General features: G+C 35.5%; 1 protein-coding gene across 2 annotated transcripts in view; it reads left to right on the top strand.

The window, feature by feature from the left end:
* The window catches only part of BBS9 (Bardet-Biedl syndrome 9), a 43059-nt gene that overhangs the window by 343 nt on the left and 26147 nt on the right, over nucleotides 1-16569 (top strand). Inside the window, exons 2-4 of one of the 2 annotated variants that reach the window (XM_043413984.1) lie at nucleotides 234-612; nucleotides 8874-8962; nucleotides 10844-11108. In XM_043413984.1, coding sequence (XP_043269919.1) covers nucleotides 338-612; nucleotides 8874-8962; nucleotides 10844-11108 — 629 coding nt within the window. In that variant the 5' untranslated portion in view covers nucleotides 234-337. Of the gene's footprint in view, nucleotides 1-198; nucleotides 613-8873; nucleotides 8963-10843; nucleotides 11109-16569 lie in introns of those variants that run through there. The other variant, XM_043413986.1, reaches the window with a different exon arrangement.

Here is a 16569-nt window from a genome sequence, read left to right as displayed (position 1 = left end):
TCTCGAAATATTTAGAGTATAATGAAAAAAAATGTGGAGTATTTAATGATCATTTCTCGTTTTCGTATTGCGATGTTTGTATAGAAAAAAAGGAAAATTCTTGAAAAAGTTTTATAATAGGAAATGAGAGTACATAGATAGCTACATTCATAATAATCGAATTGTTTGCCACAAAATCTCCATGACGACCGACCATCCCCTACGACAAATAATTTTACCTTTCTCCTTTCCAGCCTACAATTTTTCCACAGCGTGAAAGCACACTTGTACGATTTCGCGGAACACGCGAGATGAATAGTTAATACAGAAAGAACAAGATTGAGGAGGATATGAAAAAATGTCACTTTTCAAGACGAAAGAATGGTGGAGAACGGAGTGTGGGACGGGTGAAACATTCGACAGACAGTGTTTGCTCGTTGCGCCATTATTCGGGCCAGAGAAAGGTGACATTATTGTGGTTGCTAGTCACAGTGGAAATCTTCGAATATATTGCCCATCATCACAATGGATAGACGAGAACAAAGCGCCAACGGGCTACAAAGTTACAGATCTTATGATCGAGACGAAACTTGCAGATTGCATAATCGATGTAAAAGCTGGAAAATTTGTTTCGTGAGTACCTTTTTTTTTCATGTGGAAATTCGGGCAAATATAAATCGGTGCTGCCGGTTATATGAAGCGGCCCCCGAGAGTTTTTGGGCAACGGTGATCTGTTGGCGGGAATTTCGATTGAGCGAATGAACCGGCAATCATCTGGCGTTGCGGGGTAATGAAAGTCATTGCTCCTTCATTGAGCGGCCAGCGGCAGGGCGCGTAGTTTGACAGTCGGGGGCGGCGATGACGATCAACTGGCATAGCGCGGGTGATCGAGGGGTAATGAGGGTCGGTCTGTTTAGTGTGTAACGACAATCAGGAGTTTTGCAAGAGCGCGTGGGGTAATAAGAGTCACATTTTTAAGACATCGGAATAGATTTTTTAGTAACTATTTTTTTATTCGTGCATGAGTAATTTAAAAATTCTTATTTTTGTGGATTTTTTTAAACGTCGTTACCGGATAAATAAACAAAGACCCTGCGTAAATTAATGAATTTGAAAACGATCAAACTAATGGGTCTCGTTTCTCGAGTGAATAAATACTTAAAATCAAGGGATTACGAAAATGACGTTAGAATTTTCCATCACATATATCTCGAACATAAAATTTAACGAGTTTCTCAAGAGAAACTATATATCTACCTTCACTTAAGTTTCGTCCTGTAAAGTACCGTAATGGCGCAATATTTTATTAGATAAACTTCAACTAGAACTAGAGGATGAAGCCGAGATTAGATTTATGGCAGTTTTGCCTCGTTCTGACTTAGCGCCTGCAATTAGTCTTCGCCCGCAATTTCTCTCCGAGTATTTTCTCTTTCTAAAACCCATTTACGTAAGTTTTGTGTTATAGTTACCAACGGCGGCATAAGGTTTTCGTTTCTTTTTTTTTTTACGTTTTCGTCATCTGCCTCAGGTATAAATGAAACTCTCCGTTGATGTGATGCCTTCATTTTGAAGATGCGCTCGTTAATGCGCACTCGTAAAACGTTGCTTATGCCTTAATTGCGTATAGATTTTATTTTATATCTTATTATTTTTATTGCCATCTTAAATCTTCGTGTCCATTCTTTTCAATGAAATATATACCAGCTTGAAAATCAACATTCGTTTCTTTTTTCACTGTGCTGGTATTTACGGATGACCGCGCCAAAATATTTTACTGAGGTTGAAAAAAAAAACATTTTTACTGATTATTTAGAAACCAACGATATCCGAAATTGTACACTCCGTTAAAAAAGCTTCTGAACTTTTTGGGTTTTTTTTCTTTTCACCCTCTCAGGGACCATCGCATCGGTATGTCAACGACTGTTGACCTACCAACGTTATTTGGTATGTCAAGCAATTCGTTAAGAATCGACACACATCCGTATCGTTTACATTTATGGCTTCTTTGGTCGAGTAATTTGCACAGTGGATGATTGAACAAGGATTTATTCGCTTTCGCGACTATTTATTTGAGCACGTAATTTTTTATTGCTATTTATGGGTGAAGATTAATTTAATAAACGAGCGATTAGATCACTCCTCATTAGGGCGATTAAAAAAAAAAAAAATTTTGTTTTCTATTGCAAACAGGTTTGAAAGTTTCTTTTTGGTGTAAAAAGACTCCAGTTAAAATTTGAGCCCTTGATATTAATATTTAGATAGTCCGCATCGCACTTTTCTATTTTCCATAAGAATAACATTGAAAATTTTTTTTTTGCAGATTCTGATATTTACTGCAAGCTCATCGTGCGTCATATAAAAAATGTATTCACTTATTATTGTAGAAAATCGCACGCTCTACAAAACAAGTCTCTTATGATTTTTCGTTAAACTTAATAGTTTAAAATTTATTAGAGTTTTGTTGGAAAAGATTGGCGAAAAATTTGTGTTTATCTTAAATTTAGTCTGTTAGAGAATAATTGTTCATAATTTTTTGTAATAATAAGGCCAGCGAAACTCTGAGAAAAAAAATTAAAAATAACTTTCAGTATTTGATGAAAATCATATTTCAAAAAAACAATACACACTGAGGAACACCAATATCTATTTTTACAAGAATCAACAAACTAAACTACTTCATCCACAACTCCACCGATTAGAAAAATAGTTATATTACCGATATAGGGTCTAAAAGTTTTTTTTTATCGGCACATTGATATGTGTGAGACAACTCGATTGCTCAACTATAATTTTGAAAATCTAGAGTCGCGACAGCGACTCTGAGACAAGTACATTTATATATATGACGAGTTGCTGTCAGAGACTCTTTACCGGAGCGATAGCGTTTCCAATCAAAAATTTTCAAAATTTGTTTCTTCAATAATTAATTAATTATAGCATTCCGGAGAAGATTATAAGCTGACATATTTTTTATTTTTTTTTTCTTTCGATTGCGACCTCTTCGAACTCTGTAGCTTAACGCGTTGAAGAGATATTAATTATTTATTTTTTAATTGCATCAAAAAATGTCTCAGATTTTCGCACACATTTTTAATGTTTATTTGTTTTATTTGTGACAAATCTGGTGCCATAATACATTTTATATACCTATATATTGTTTTTCTGATGCCATAATACAAGTATATACCTATATATTTTCATGACGTATGACGTATGGTGTGTTGTTTATGCTGATAGATGATGAGGTTATAAAGATCGCGAATTTTACAGTTCACCGATATCCCGGTCTGTAGTACAAGTATATACCTATATATTTTCGTTATGATATGACGTATGGTATGTTATAAATGCTAACTAGATAAGGTTATAGAGAATCTGATAGTTCACCGACACGGTTCCAATTTTTCCGGTTCTGTAGAAAATAGATAAATGCAGGACAATGTTTTGGTAAAAGTGGTGAGAAAAAAGTGAAGAAGAAAAAAAGAGAAATAAAGGCCGAGGAATCCAACAGTGTTATATGTAATGGAGACAAATCGAAAATTGTCGACAACATTCGGATTGATGGTATAAAATATTTAGAAAGGTTAGAGATTTTTTCCATATATATCTAAAGACAGAACTAGAGATCAGTCAGGATTCTGAAACATTAGAAAAAAAGTCTATGCCTCCGCTCTTTTTCATCAGCTCTCTCTCTCTCTCTCTCTCTCTCTCTCTCTCTCTCTCTCTCTCTCTCTCTCTCTGATTGTATCATCAGACTTGTCGATGCTTATTATTGGAGAATATAATAAAATAATCCAAAACAGGAATGACGAAGGAGAGCAAGGAACTACAAAAGTATAGAAAGGCAGTATAAACGCATTATCTGTAAACGCATGACAGATTATTCGAAAGTGCTTGATTACAAAATTTCTATTGGCAAATCGAAACTGAGGCAATCAATATTTTTTTCGTTTTGCATTGGTGGATTTTTTTCCATTAAAAAGATTAAATTTATCATAACGGAGAATTTTCACTTCAATTCCAACAAAGTAAAATTTAAGTTCGAAATAAAATATGTCCGCGTGTTTGTATGTGTGTATATTAGGGTGGTCGTTATATTTGGGGTCAAAATTTATTTTGACCTCTCTGCCCCCTAAACCGGTTCGAAATACATAAAAGTAATGCTGTAATTTTTTCAGATTTTTGAATCAATGCTTAACCCTCGACCACGGGGGTTGAAGTTTTTCGTTTATAATACGTGGAATTTTTCTGCGTTTGTGGTCACGATTTTACTGTGGACCTCAATCCGTTTGGAAAATCTTGAAATTTTCAGAAATTATTTCATAAGCATGTTGCTACACGGAAAAAATTCCCAATACTCCTACCCTCAAAATGTTGTATAGCATCACCATATTAACCCATTAAAGCGCAAAACGATAATTTTGGACACACAATCTCAAGTAAACAGTTCTAACTGAGGAAGAAAAGAAAAATTCTTCAAAATCTGATACAGGGGGTTTTTGAGGATACTCTTTCAGAATCTGGCATTTATTTTGTAAAATTAAATCAAAATCTTCAGTATTGGCATTTTGAATTGGAAAGTCAACAATTTTTGACGTTTTTTTTTCTTTCAAATTGATTTTCGTTACTGTTGCTGCACTCAAATAACCATATTATCGCCAGCAAAAGTGTTCTCATTGTCTGACCTTTCCAGAACATTGGTTGTAACCAGTATTATAAAAGTATGTATAAATACTCTTTTCTCACTCAGTCTTTCTAAGATGGCGGTTTTTTCAAGACAGCATGATGTAAATTTGCGTGATTTTTTTTCCTGAAAGTCTCAACGTAACAAAGAAATATTACAGAACAAAAAGTATTGAGCATCATCTAAAGAATACGTCTGATTTATGTAAAAAATTTTCTAGCTATTTTTGTATTTTTTCATTTCGACAATTTTTGCAAAAATTTTTAAAATTCTGAAAATAGTCACACGTATTTTTTGGATGATCTTCAACAATGTTTGTTATATCAAATTTTTTTGTAAAGTTGAAACTTTTTGAAAAAAAAATTATTTTCTATCGCATAATAAATAGGTTCATAATTTTGTTCTCAAAAAGTTTCAACTTTAAAAAAAATGTTATATAACAAAAATTGTTTGAGAATCGTCCTAAGAATGCGTGTGAATCTTTTCAGAGCTTTTAAAATTTTACAAAACATCGAAATTAAAAAATACAAAAATGGCTAGAAAAATTTTGAAAAAATCACACGTATTCTTTAAATGATTCTCTATACTTTTTGTTCTGGAACATTTCTTTGTTATGTTGAGACTTTCGAGAAAAAAAATCATGCAAATTTTCATCATGCTGTTTTGCAAAAACCGCCATTTTGCAAAAATCGAGTGAGAAAAAAGTGTTGATCACCAGTGTTCTGGAAAGGTCAGTCATTGAGAACACTTTTGCTGGCGATAGTATGATTATTTGAGTACAGCAACAGTAACGGGAATCGATTTAAAGGGAAAAAAACGTCAAAAATTGTTGACTTTCCAATTCAAAATGCAAATACTGAAGATTTTGATTTCATTTTACAAAATAAATGCCAGATTCTAAAAGAGCACCCTCAAAAACCCCCTATATCAGATTTTGGAAAATTTTTCTTTTCTTCCTCAGTTAAAACTGCGTACTTGAAATTGTGTGTCCAAAATTGTCGTTTTGCACATTAATGGGTTAATATGGTGATGCTATACAACATTTTGAGGATAGAGGAGTATTGGAAATTTTTTCCGCGAAGCAACATGCTTGTGAAGTAATTTCTGAAAATTTTAAGATTTTCCAAACGTATTGAGGCCCACAGTAAAATCGTGACCACAAACGCAAAAAAATTCCATGTATTATGAACGAAAAACTTCAACCCCCGTGATAGAGGGTTAAGCATTGTTTTAAAAATATGAAAAAATTACAGCATTATTTTTTATGTGTTTCGAACCGATTTATGTTCAATAAAACGATTTTTATTTTCAAAAAACAGATTTGGCTTAAGGGGGTCACCCCCCGTGCGAGCCGCAATTTTTGGGGTTTTTCCCCGATTTTTTGCGGCAAGGATAAAAAATATAGACTATTGAAATTTCAAGGATTTATTCAATGGTATTCAACTCTATGGTAGAATTTTTTAACTCTGATATTTCGGGTTTATTCGGTGTAAAACTATTTCAAAGGAAACCATCTGCATGGTCTCCACGATTCCGGAGGTTCCGTTTATCTGCGATCAAATAACCAAGGAACGTTGTAAGAATTTAATTCATTTTGGACAATAAGCCATAGAAAAAAAGTAAGGAAACTTCCATGTCAGAATAATATAGATCTATGACAATTAACCGTATATTTCACAAATGATCTTTTCTCGTTTCATACACCGCACTCTCAGTCGAATCTATCGCCGTCGTCACACTCGCATTCGCTCTCATACATACATTTGTTTTATCGGCGGTAGACATATACAATCAATGGTTGATTCCGTGATTTTATATAATTAAAAAGGTTTCGAATAACTTATCTTATCGAGAAGATGATCTTCGTTGGCTTTTGCCCGAGGACTAGAGGCTGAGATTTCGGTGTAACAGGGACGGATCACTCTCCAATATAACACTGGCCAGCTTGGTACTTGTAATTGTTCGAATGATGAAGAAGTGTCTTCTTTGTGATCCCACCTCGTTGACGTCCCCGAGCGAAGAGAGCTTCTCTCTCGATTTCGGAATTGATCTCAATTTTAGATCTCTGAGTGGGGATAGCCTCATCAGGGTTACCACTCGTACACAAAAGTAAATCTAAAGTTCAATCAGGGCGCGCAATTTCAATTTACGCGTTACAATGTTTTGATTTGTAAAGCAGTGGCTATGGCCTGAACTAAAATCATACAGAAATATCAAAATTGAAAGATTATTGAGAAATGCAACATTTTGGAAAATTTAAATCAGGTGTTTCAAAACGGACAAATCCTTCAATTTTCCATATTCTTGTATGATTTTAATTCAGGTGATAACCACTGCTTTACAAATCAAAACGCTCCTTGATTTTTTGATCTCAGATAAACCGATCCCCCGGAATCGTGGAGACTATGAAGAAACATGTGGGTTCCTGTGGAGCAGCTTTACACCGAATCTACCAGAGATATCAGGGTTAAAAAATTCTACCATAGAGTTGAAATACCATTAAATAAACCCTTCAAATTTCAAAAGTCTATATTTTTTTTTTTCCTTGCCGCAAAAAAATCGCGAAAAAACCCCACAAAATCCGGCTGTCACACGGGGTGACCCTCTTATGTTGGATTTCATTATTCCAATCGATCAATATCGCGTTATCTGAAAAAAAGATTCGAGTGCCTTAGTCGTTGAAATCCTGTCGTTATTTAACGACTTAACCTCAACATTGAAATTTATAATTCATTATAATTTTTTGAATTTTCAAATAAATTAGCCGTAATTTGATTAAAAAAATTTTGTTCCCTTTTTTTCGATATCTCTTTCGACGAGGCAGGGAATAATTTTAATTAAAAATTTTTTCAATAAATGTCGTTTCGCAAGTACACTCTGATGGGAGATAATCATTACCTAACATGAAGATTTCGATTTTCCCATATCCTGTAAAAATTTTTCGAGTTCACAGTGCACAAAAAGTAGGCAAATCAAATCATAAGTCACAGCACGATTGCTGTTGAAAAATTGGAGACAAGTACATTTATGTTTTATGTCACCTGAACAGTAGTCTCAGTGAAACCCTATGTGACACTCATGTAGTTCAAAACACACATGCAGGTTAATTTATAAGAAGTTGTTCGATCTATTCTCTCGAAACTTGCTTCAAATGAGCAATTCATTACTAAAGGTTATAAAAAAACCATTTCAAACGTAATGAACAAAAAAAATTGAATCTGCTAAATCTTGGTAATGTATGAAAAATGTTTAGTTCAAATGAACAAAACGTTGTCAAATAAATGCAAAAGTGACGAGTACATCGGATGACGAATGAAAAAAATTAAAAACCTAATGATATGTAAAGATCAAAATGTGCAACACAGAAATTTCCAATGTTATTCTTATGGAAAATAGAAAAGTGCGATGCGGACTATCTAAATATTAATATTAAGGACTCAAATTTTAACTGGAGTCTTTTTACACCAACAAGAAACTTTTAAGCCTGTTTGCAATCGAAAACAAAAAAAAAATTTTTTTGAATCGCCTTACTCCTCATATTAGCGTTCGTTATATGAAGTTTGTAAAAATTTTAAGAAGAAAAATGTTGAAACATGGACGCGGTATTTCCGTTTCTCGAGTTAAGTAAATGATAATTTTTTCGTCTCTTTTTGTTACAAACCTCCGGGCATATTCTCGGGAATCGATATTTTTTAATTCCCCAATTACGTATGTATTATAAAGATGCAAAACTCATCTTAATGCTGCCATTTGGATGATTTTATAATTGTAAAATCGGTGCGTACGGCGTAATTTGGTTATACATTAAAGAGGTTTTCAGGATCATTACCTCTGTCCCTCGATTCTCTCTGCATTCCCAATCGTGCTTACGATGTTACCTCCTGCCACGCGATTCTCGCCGACAGAGAGAACTCATTAGCATTCACTCTTAAAGCCTCACTCTCTTCCCCCCTCGTTCTCTTTCTCTTTTCCCCTTCTATCTCTTTCTACCCCCGTTCCCTTTCGTTGAGATCTACAAGCGTCGATGGGAATGACGTCCGTTGTGTTTTCTCTCTCTTTATCTTTCTTTTTCCCTTATACCTCTTATTTTTTCTCTTGTTTGAATGGAGAAAACCGCGGTGGCTGCTGTGCAAAAGATCGCCTTCGTTTCCCATTCGCCCGGTCATTTTACGTCACCTTAAACACGGCTCGTAATCGCTCGTTGTTACAGGGGTTCTCAGGATCTTCGATTGGCCATATTGACGCCCGAGAAGCTCGTCGTTTACGGGATCGGACTCAGCGAAGAATCGAGCGAGCACGGTTCGTCGAACTCGTCACTTTACTGCACATCATTTATACGCTTTCCTCATTTTATCTTTTTCTTCTTATTGTTCCTCTTTATTTTTTCATACACGCAACGTGCATCCAGACCACGAACGCTTAGCACGCACTCCCCATTACACCTGCCACCTTGCTTCTTCGGCTGATTTTTTACTTTTTTTTTTCCATTCTCATTACTGTCCCACACAACGCCTGCGATACAAATTTTTCATTTGACGTTTTTTTTTACATCGATTCACTTAGATTTCGTGCACCATTTATTGTGGAATTTCTATACAACACCGCACTTTAAAAAATAGCGTGAACTATTGCACAAATTGCTTGTGAATCAACAACAAAATTTTCGATCTTGATATTTATCTGGACAACCGAGTTTCATGTTATCAGCATGATTGTAATGGGTGCAGGGAAAACTCAGTGGAATATTTAAATTAGAATCGGAAATAAACTCAACGGAATTTGTTTGCACATTGAGGTATTCCTTTCACGAACCTGAATATTCTACAAATAACTGATTTCAAATAACAGTAAAATGCATGCGGATAGATTGGCGAAATTTCAGGACAGGTTACCGAACATTTAATGAAGAATTAGAACTTCAAAAATCGTAAAATATATACGGGCGCTTATGGAGATTCCATCATCACCACAATTCTATAGAATAATTTATGTACTAAATAATTCTAAATTTCTGATGCAAACTGTCTCACAGATAGAGAAAAAAGCTGCAAATTAAAATTTGCAAATTACTTCCTCAAGATGGTCAAGATCCACGATGCTCAAAGCTTACTCTATGAGGTGCTATATTTTTCATTTTAGCTTCCTCGTAGAGGAAGCTTTGAGCAACGTGCATCTTGACCATCATGAGGAAGCAATTTGCAAAATTTAATTTGCAGCATTTTTTTGTATACAAGGAAATAATGTATTTTCTCTACGTTCTTTTACGAACTTTAATTTATCTCTATGCTTAAATTCATAAAAAAAAAAGTAAATGACGAGCCATCAGAAAAAACAGTTCGCAACTTTCAATTTTCATCGTTTTTCTATTTACATTGAAATTAAATAATTCCGACAACTTTGCTGGAAAGTATAGAGAAAGTACAGACTTGTACACAATGTCATACAAAATTTCCAAAAACTCAAGTGGTTAGATGACTTTTTGAAAAACTCCTATTTTCGTAAATTTCAAAAAATCATAAAATTTAAACCGATCAACCGATATTCCCAAAATTCAATATCAACCTTCCTATTGTGATAGTCTATTTATAAAAAAAAAAAATTACTAATAAATCTTAAAATTTACGAAAACTAGAGCGTCGACACTCTTTTTATGAAAATTTCAATGTGTCGTTAGATTCGTAATTTTTTACAATTCGGTAGCCCTGTATCTCAAACCGTTTCCGAGTTATAAGCGTTTTAATTTTGCAGTGCCATAACACACACACACACACACACACACGCGCGCGCGCGCGCGCACACACACACACACAGAAGCGGACGCACGTCCGGACATTTTTTCTAGATATGATTTTTCGATCTTTTGGGACATTTTGAGCAAATTGACATTGAAAAAAAAAATTTTTCATTATCACATAGCTTCCTCTATGAGGAAGTAAAAAATTTAAGGAATCCATAACAACGATAAAAATAAAGGGTTACCGAATGTTTAAAAGAGATATTAACGATAGAAGTTGCGAAAGGAATACCTTAAAAAAGAGGTTTGTGACGAGTATGAGAAAGGAGCGAATTGACTTTTAAACAGTTGATTTTATTTTCAAGTTTTTTTCTCATCAACGTTACAATGTTCCTTTGTCATCAACAATGTAAATATAATTGGATTTAAAAATGTGTGACACACAGGTGATCGATGCATCCTGAACGAAGTTTACGAGCACGAGCTGTCGCGGTTTCCAGCCTCACTCACCACCGGACCATTCGGCTCCGCTCGAGGTCGTGATTTTTTCTGTGTTCAGTGTCTCGACGGTACTCTCATGTTCTATGAACAGGAGGCTCATACCTTTGCTCAAACGTTTAACAATCGTCTATTGCCAGAGCCCCTCGTTTACGTTTCCCGGAACGACGTCTTCGTCACACCGAGTTCCGGCTGGATTCTGGAATGTTACAGGCACGTTATCGCATACCCGGTGTACAACATAAAACTTGGGACTGCACTCACGCAGTCTGTCTCCTTGTTTTCCACGTATTTTATGACACGCGAGTCCTCTCGGCTGCACGATTGAGAATGTACGGCTCGGGCGGGGCAATGGGGGTCACTTAAGGTCATAAACCTTTTTTCTATTCAAATGACTCATGTTCGGAGTTCGTCTGATGGAAGATTCGCGTCACTTTATCACGCCAGAAAGCTTTGCATGCTCAAATAAGCGATTCGTGAAGTTTTCGTAGTTCCTCGTTCTTTTTTTTTTATACCGTGTCGTTCATATACGTAGGAATGAATTTCACATGAATTTTGGACGAGCTGCAGCTATTTAATGAATCATTGGAAAGTTAACAATTATTTTTACCAATTTTGTCAAGTACTTTTGGATTATTGGCTCAGCTGCAGCATTTCGTCGATGAATATTCGCAAGGGAAACGAAACAAAAGAAATGTATCATCATGATTCAGCAAAATCGCATTGCAGAATCTCTCTCCATATAATAAAACTTTTCATTTCGCAATAACTTGGCACTGAAATTGACCCGGAGCAACTCCGAATAAGTTGGATTCAGAATATTCCACTAAATTATAAATATGGAAATATATTTTTAGACACCCACGCGTAGATTTAGTAACTAACGGGAAAAACCGATTCTGCGCGAGACACGAGAATGAGAAGAGCAAAGAGTTGAATATAGAAACGAAGAAAAAAATTCTTAGAAAAAATAAGAAAAAAAAAAAATTGGCGCCCACACGACGGAAAACACAATTATATTATTCGGATGACGTTTGTGCAGCGGCCAACATAGCTGCGCGATAGCACCACAGTTGAGAAGGAACGCAAAGCAAATGGATGCTGCAGGCTACATCTTTTTTTTGCCTCTTTTCTATCTCCCTTCTGCCTCTTTCTCTGTCTTACGCACATTTTCACTCGGTGACTAGCTCGAGTTCGTACAGCAGCTAAACGGGCGTTTCAATCTCTCGTCTCTTTTGCTAATTGGAACGTGCTCGCACTGCATCCACATGACAATTGTGCATACATAGTATGCCGTATGATAAATTATGAGAGACTTATGTAGAGGGGTCACTCCGTGACACTGCACACATTGTGCACTGAAACTCATACACTTTACCAATCAAACGGTGAATATAGATAAGCGAATTGAGAATTTTTCATATATTGATTGATCGTGCACCGTGCTGTGTATCAATGTTTAATCACATTAAACATGTGCTTACTTCTCCGAGAACTTTAAATGAAGTTGTCCTGCCATCATTATTTCTCATGTCTTCGATTTCCTCGTGTAATTTTTTTTTTTTCATTTTTTTCAACAACATACTGATAAATATTATGGCTTCGAAATTATTTAGGGGTCTTTTCTATTTTGAATTTAATATAATCTTGGAAGTGGAACCATTCGGATAGCATTGCTAAAATTGGAGTGATCACTGCACGTGGGTCCATATATGAAAAGCTCGCAATGGCTCGAGTAAACCATTGATTTCTGGCTGATGCTCATTGAACAAGGGAATTTTTTTCCCACCGGTCTGTCGAAAACATAACGAGCTTCATTTATTTTCATGACCATTTTTCTACATAATTTCAAAAAATAATTTTTATATTAGGCTACGATTTCATTAAATATGGACTTTGTCGTGCAATTAAGGATGTAACATGTGTGTTATACTGGTCAGTTGATAGTCTTTCCATATATTTTTTTTTCGTTTTAATTATAGTCCGGTGATTCATATATAGCACAATATTAGTAAAAAAGCGTTAGTTTAACTTTTTAATCGTAAATAATGTTTAAGTTGAGTTCATTGCAAAACACATTTCATTCCGAGTCTTTCACATGATTCGATATTAGATTGTGAAAAGGCGACGTTTGACAAAGTTGTCACTTCCATTGAAAGTATGATATAGATTGCGCTATTATATATGACAAGTGACGTATAGACCTGCAAAATTTCAAGATTCTGTAATCATTTGTCTTTTTTAACTCAATATTTCTAATTCAGATGGCCGTTGACCCCCCTTTTTTAACGTACCATTAGATTCCACGCGATTCAAATCACATAAGTAATGTTTTTAGTCTTTGACATCTGATTTAAAAATATATTAAATTTTAAGGGACATGTTCATTTCTGTACTATTCGACTGTTAATATTTCAACCAAACAGTCGATAAGGGGTTTTGAAATTTCACGAGCATAGAAAAGAAATCTTGGATTGTAAGACTTAAAAAAATTAGAGTGCTATCTAAAAACAGACCTCGCGCCTGTACATCCTTAAGAGTCATCGAGCTCACGTGACCAACTCAAAATCGATGGTGGCGCCTCCGTTATTAAAGTAGGGTAGTCTGGGGCAAAATGGACAGTTAAAGATTTAAGCAAGTTTCATTGATGAGGATATGGTCTTTCAATTATTTTTGAGTCCCAAAATTGATGCCCAGTCCTTGTTTCCCGAATTTCGTAAAAAAAAAGATTTCGGGGCAAAACGGACACAGCCCCCCTCAGAGGCATAAAAATCGAAAAACCGACATTTTTCGAAATACAGCCGTTCCAAGCGACTGTCCCCTAATAGAATGTCAACTCGGTAATATGGGGGAAAAAATGGGACCACTCAAGCTCCATTCCTTGGATGTAAATGAAAAAAAATGAGTCAAATCTTATATCCCATTTCTGTCATGTTTTTGAGGAATGTAAAAAATCAACTTTGGGTTCATCATGCTGGGGTATATTTCGTGTTCGTACAGTATCGGAGTCCCACCATTGATTCATGGTCCTAATTTCCGGAATTTCTTCAAAAAAAATTTCCGGGGCACAACGGACACAGCCTCCAAGAGGCATAAAAATCGAAATATCGAAATTTTTCGAAATGTAGCAGTTTAGCAGACAGAAAAAAAGCTCACCAAGACAGCCAAGTTCTCGTCTTTGAAAGACGTTTTTTGCATTTTTTGCGAAGGGTTATATTCGTCGTCTTCCGAAGATTGGATTTACTGTGTAACATGCAAAAAATGGGCACACACCTTCTGTACAAGTGTTGAAGACGAAGATGTCAGCTACGAGTGCGATTTTTGTAAAAAATGAATAAAAAACCTTTTTTCCTTATTCGTACTTTGATTACTATTGTGGTTTTTAAAAATAAGTCAAAAAAGCGAATAGATAGTGAGAAAATAGTTTGGGATCTATTTCGCTCTGAAATTTGAATTTTTTGGGGATCTCACCGTGGAATTCAATAATTTACCATGCATTATAGTCAGGACATGATTTGGAACCGAAAAAAAAATTGTATGCATTTCATGAAATTTCAGTTTCGGGAAAGTCCGTTTTGCCCCATGTGTCCATTTTGCCCCATATTACCCTATAACTATATATAGTAAATACAATCGCTGTCACATGTCAAACTCCTCCGGTGTATTCTACCGGATTTCTCCGTGAATTTTTATTGAAATCGTGACAAATAAATTTCGTAATGAGCAGTGAAGTTTGGTGAATTCGGCTCTGGTCTCTTTGGTTGTGACGAATGTACGTACAATTTGTGATAAAATAATCTTTATAACCGGCATAAAAGGTATCGTGGCGTAAGCAAACTGCTTCGTATTTTCATTTATTCATTGCGTTGATGAGAAAAATCTGCTATCCGGAAACGGACCACAGCCGGAATCGGCTAATTAAATTACATTTCCTGATATTTTTAATATTCGTGTAATCGTTATATCCGCGACGAAATTTGGTGGAAACGGATTTTAGTTTGATTTTTAGAGACTTGGTCCTGCGGATGCTATCGCTCGGTGACTCTTAAGGAGTTTGATCAAATATCGGAAAGCATTAAAGTATACCTTTGCCTATCCAATTAGTATTAACGAAAAATCATTCCCATTCGACACCGACGATTCTTAAAGCTTTTTGCTCGTTTTCAAACTTTATTTGTTAACAAAGATAAATCCCGAAGGTTTGAAAACGTATCTTAAGATCATCCCGAATCGAAGAAACACAGTCATTAAAAATACTAAGGTTACATATGAATGAGCGATGTTTTAGCAATAGAAGAGAGAAAAAAAAACGAAAACACATAGAACGTATCAAGATTTGAGAAATAATCAATTCGATCAGTGATACACGATGCTATTTATGTCATTCTCGTAATTGTTTCATGTGACATATACGATTGAACATTCATTCAACCGCGTGCACACGTCGAATCTCGCTTGATTCCTCATTAAAAGGTTCTTTCAGTCATTCGTGAATTTTTTTTTCGGAAATTCGCGAATTAATTTATATAAATATTTATTATTGCAGTATAAGTCAGTAGACAGATGGATTCATTTATCTGTTGCGTATCCTCGTATTTGGTTGGACAAAAGTGCGACCATTTATCATTTCTCGCGTATGTTTTTAAAAAACTGGCATGATATCGTAACGCATACGATATTCCAGATATGTTCTCCGGTATATTTCATTTTTATTAACATGAGCATACAGACGCGGATATCTTTGATGCCCCTCTTCTCGTATCGTACTACCGTGAGCAATGTACCATTAGAGACACACCGATACGTTTTCTCTCTCACTCAAACACATTAGACACACGAACGTAGCAACACTCAGGTGTGCGACACACACGCCCATATAAATATGTATGGGCACGGGGAGGGAGGAGGGATTCTTTGCCTGAGCAGCGCAGGTTGAAATAGTCGAGTACAGTGTATGTATTTCTCGATGAATAATGTATGTTACGAGGTATGTATAACCATATACGAAGTAGAGTTCTGTTGAGCTTATGTTGCCTCGGCTGCTGCGCGAGATATGCACAACCCGAGAGACGATCACGAGGCAGCAAACATAAACCCGCACATACTCGATTCCCTCATGCACTTCTAATGCAGCTTCATTCTATCCCCGTGTTCACGAGATGTTGAACATTGTGAAATTTTCCTCAACGCGCGTTGTTTCGTTTTATTTTTCCAACTATATCGCCACCCAGAGGTTGCCTCATAATGCTCACTCTCCTACTCGACCAAATCTCAGTCCACGCGATCTCCGAATATCGTGCTTTGATTACTTAAAATAATCCAACGGTTATATATAAATCATTTATTCGTCTCCTATATTTTCGGAAAAATTGACCAACGGACTTGCCTTCTTATCAATTTAATTGTCTAAATACTTCCCAAGTAAGTCGGATCCTGCGCACAGGGAATTGGAAATTTTCCTTTCTTTTTTACATGTGGGAACATTTTTTATTCTGCTCGAGCAGAAAATACTCTAAAGTAATAAAATTTTCGGTGACGCTACGAATTTGGCTCTCAGCAATTTCAAATTTAATCCCAAACGTTCTCATTGTAATGAAATATTTCTAAGACCATTTGTTTTCATATTTTTCCCTCCCCCATTCAAATAATGAATCACAATTTTAAGCCAACGTTT

This window comes from Venturia canescens, chromosome 3 (assembly GCF_019457755.1).
Source record: "Venturia canescens isolate UGA chromosome 3, ASM1945775v1, whole genome shotgun sequence".
Lineage (NCBI taxonomy): Eukaryota > Metazoa > Arthropoda > Insecta > Hymenoptera > Ichneumonidae > Venturia > Venturia canescens.
This window is presented reverse-complemented; position numbering and strand designations above follow the sequence as displayed.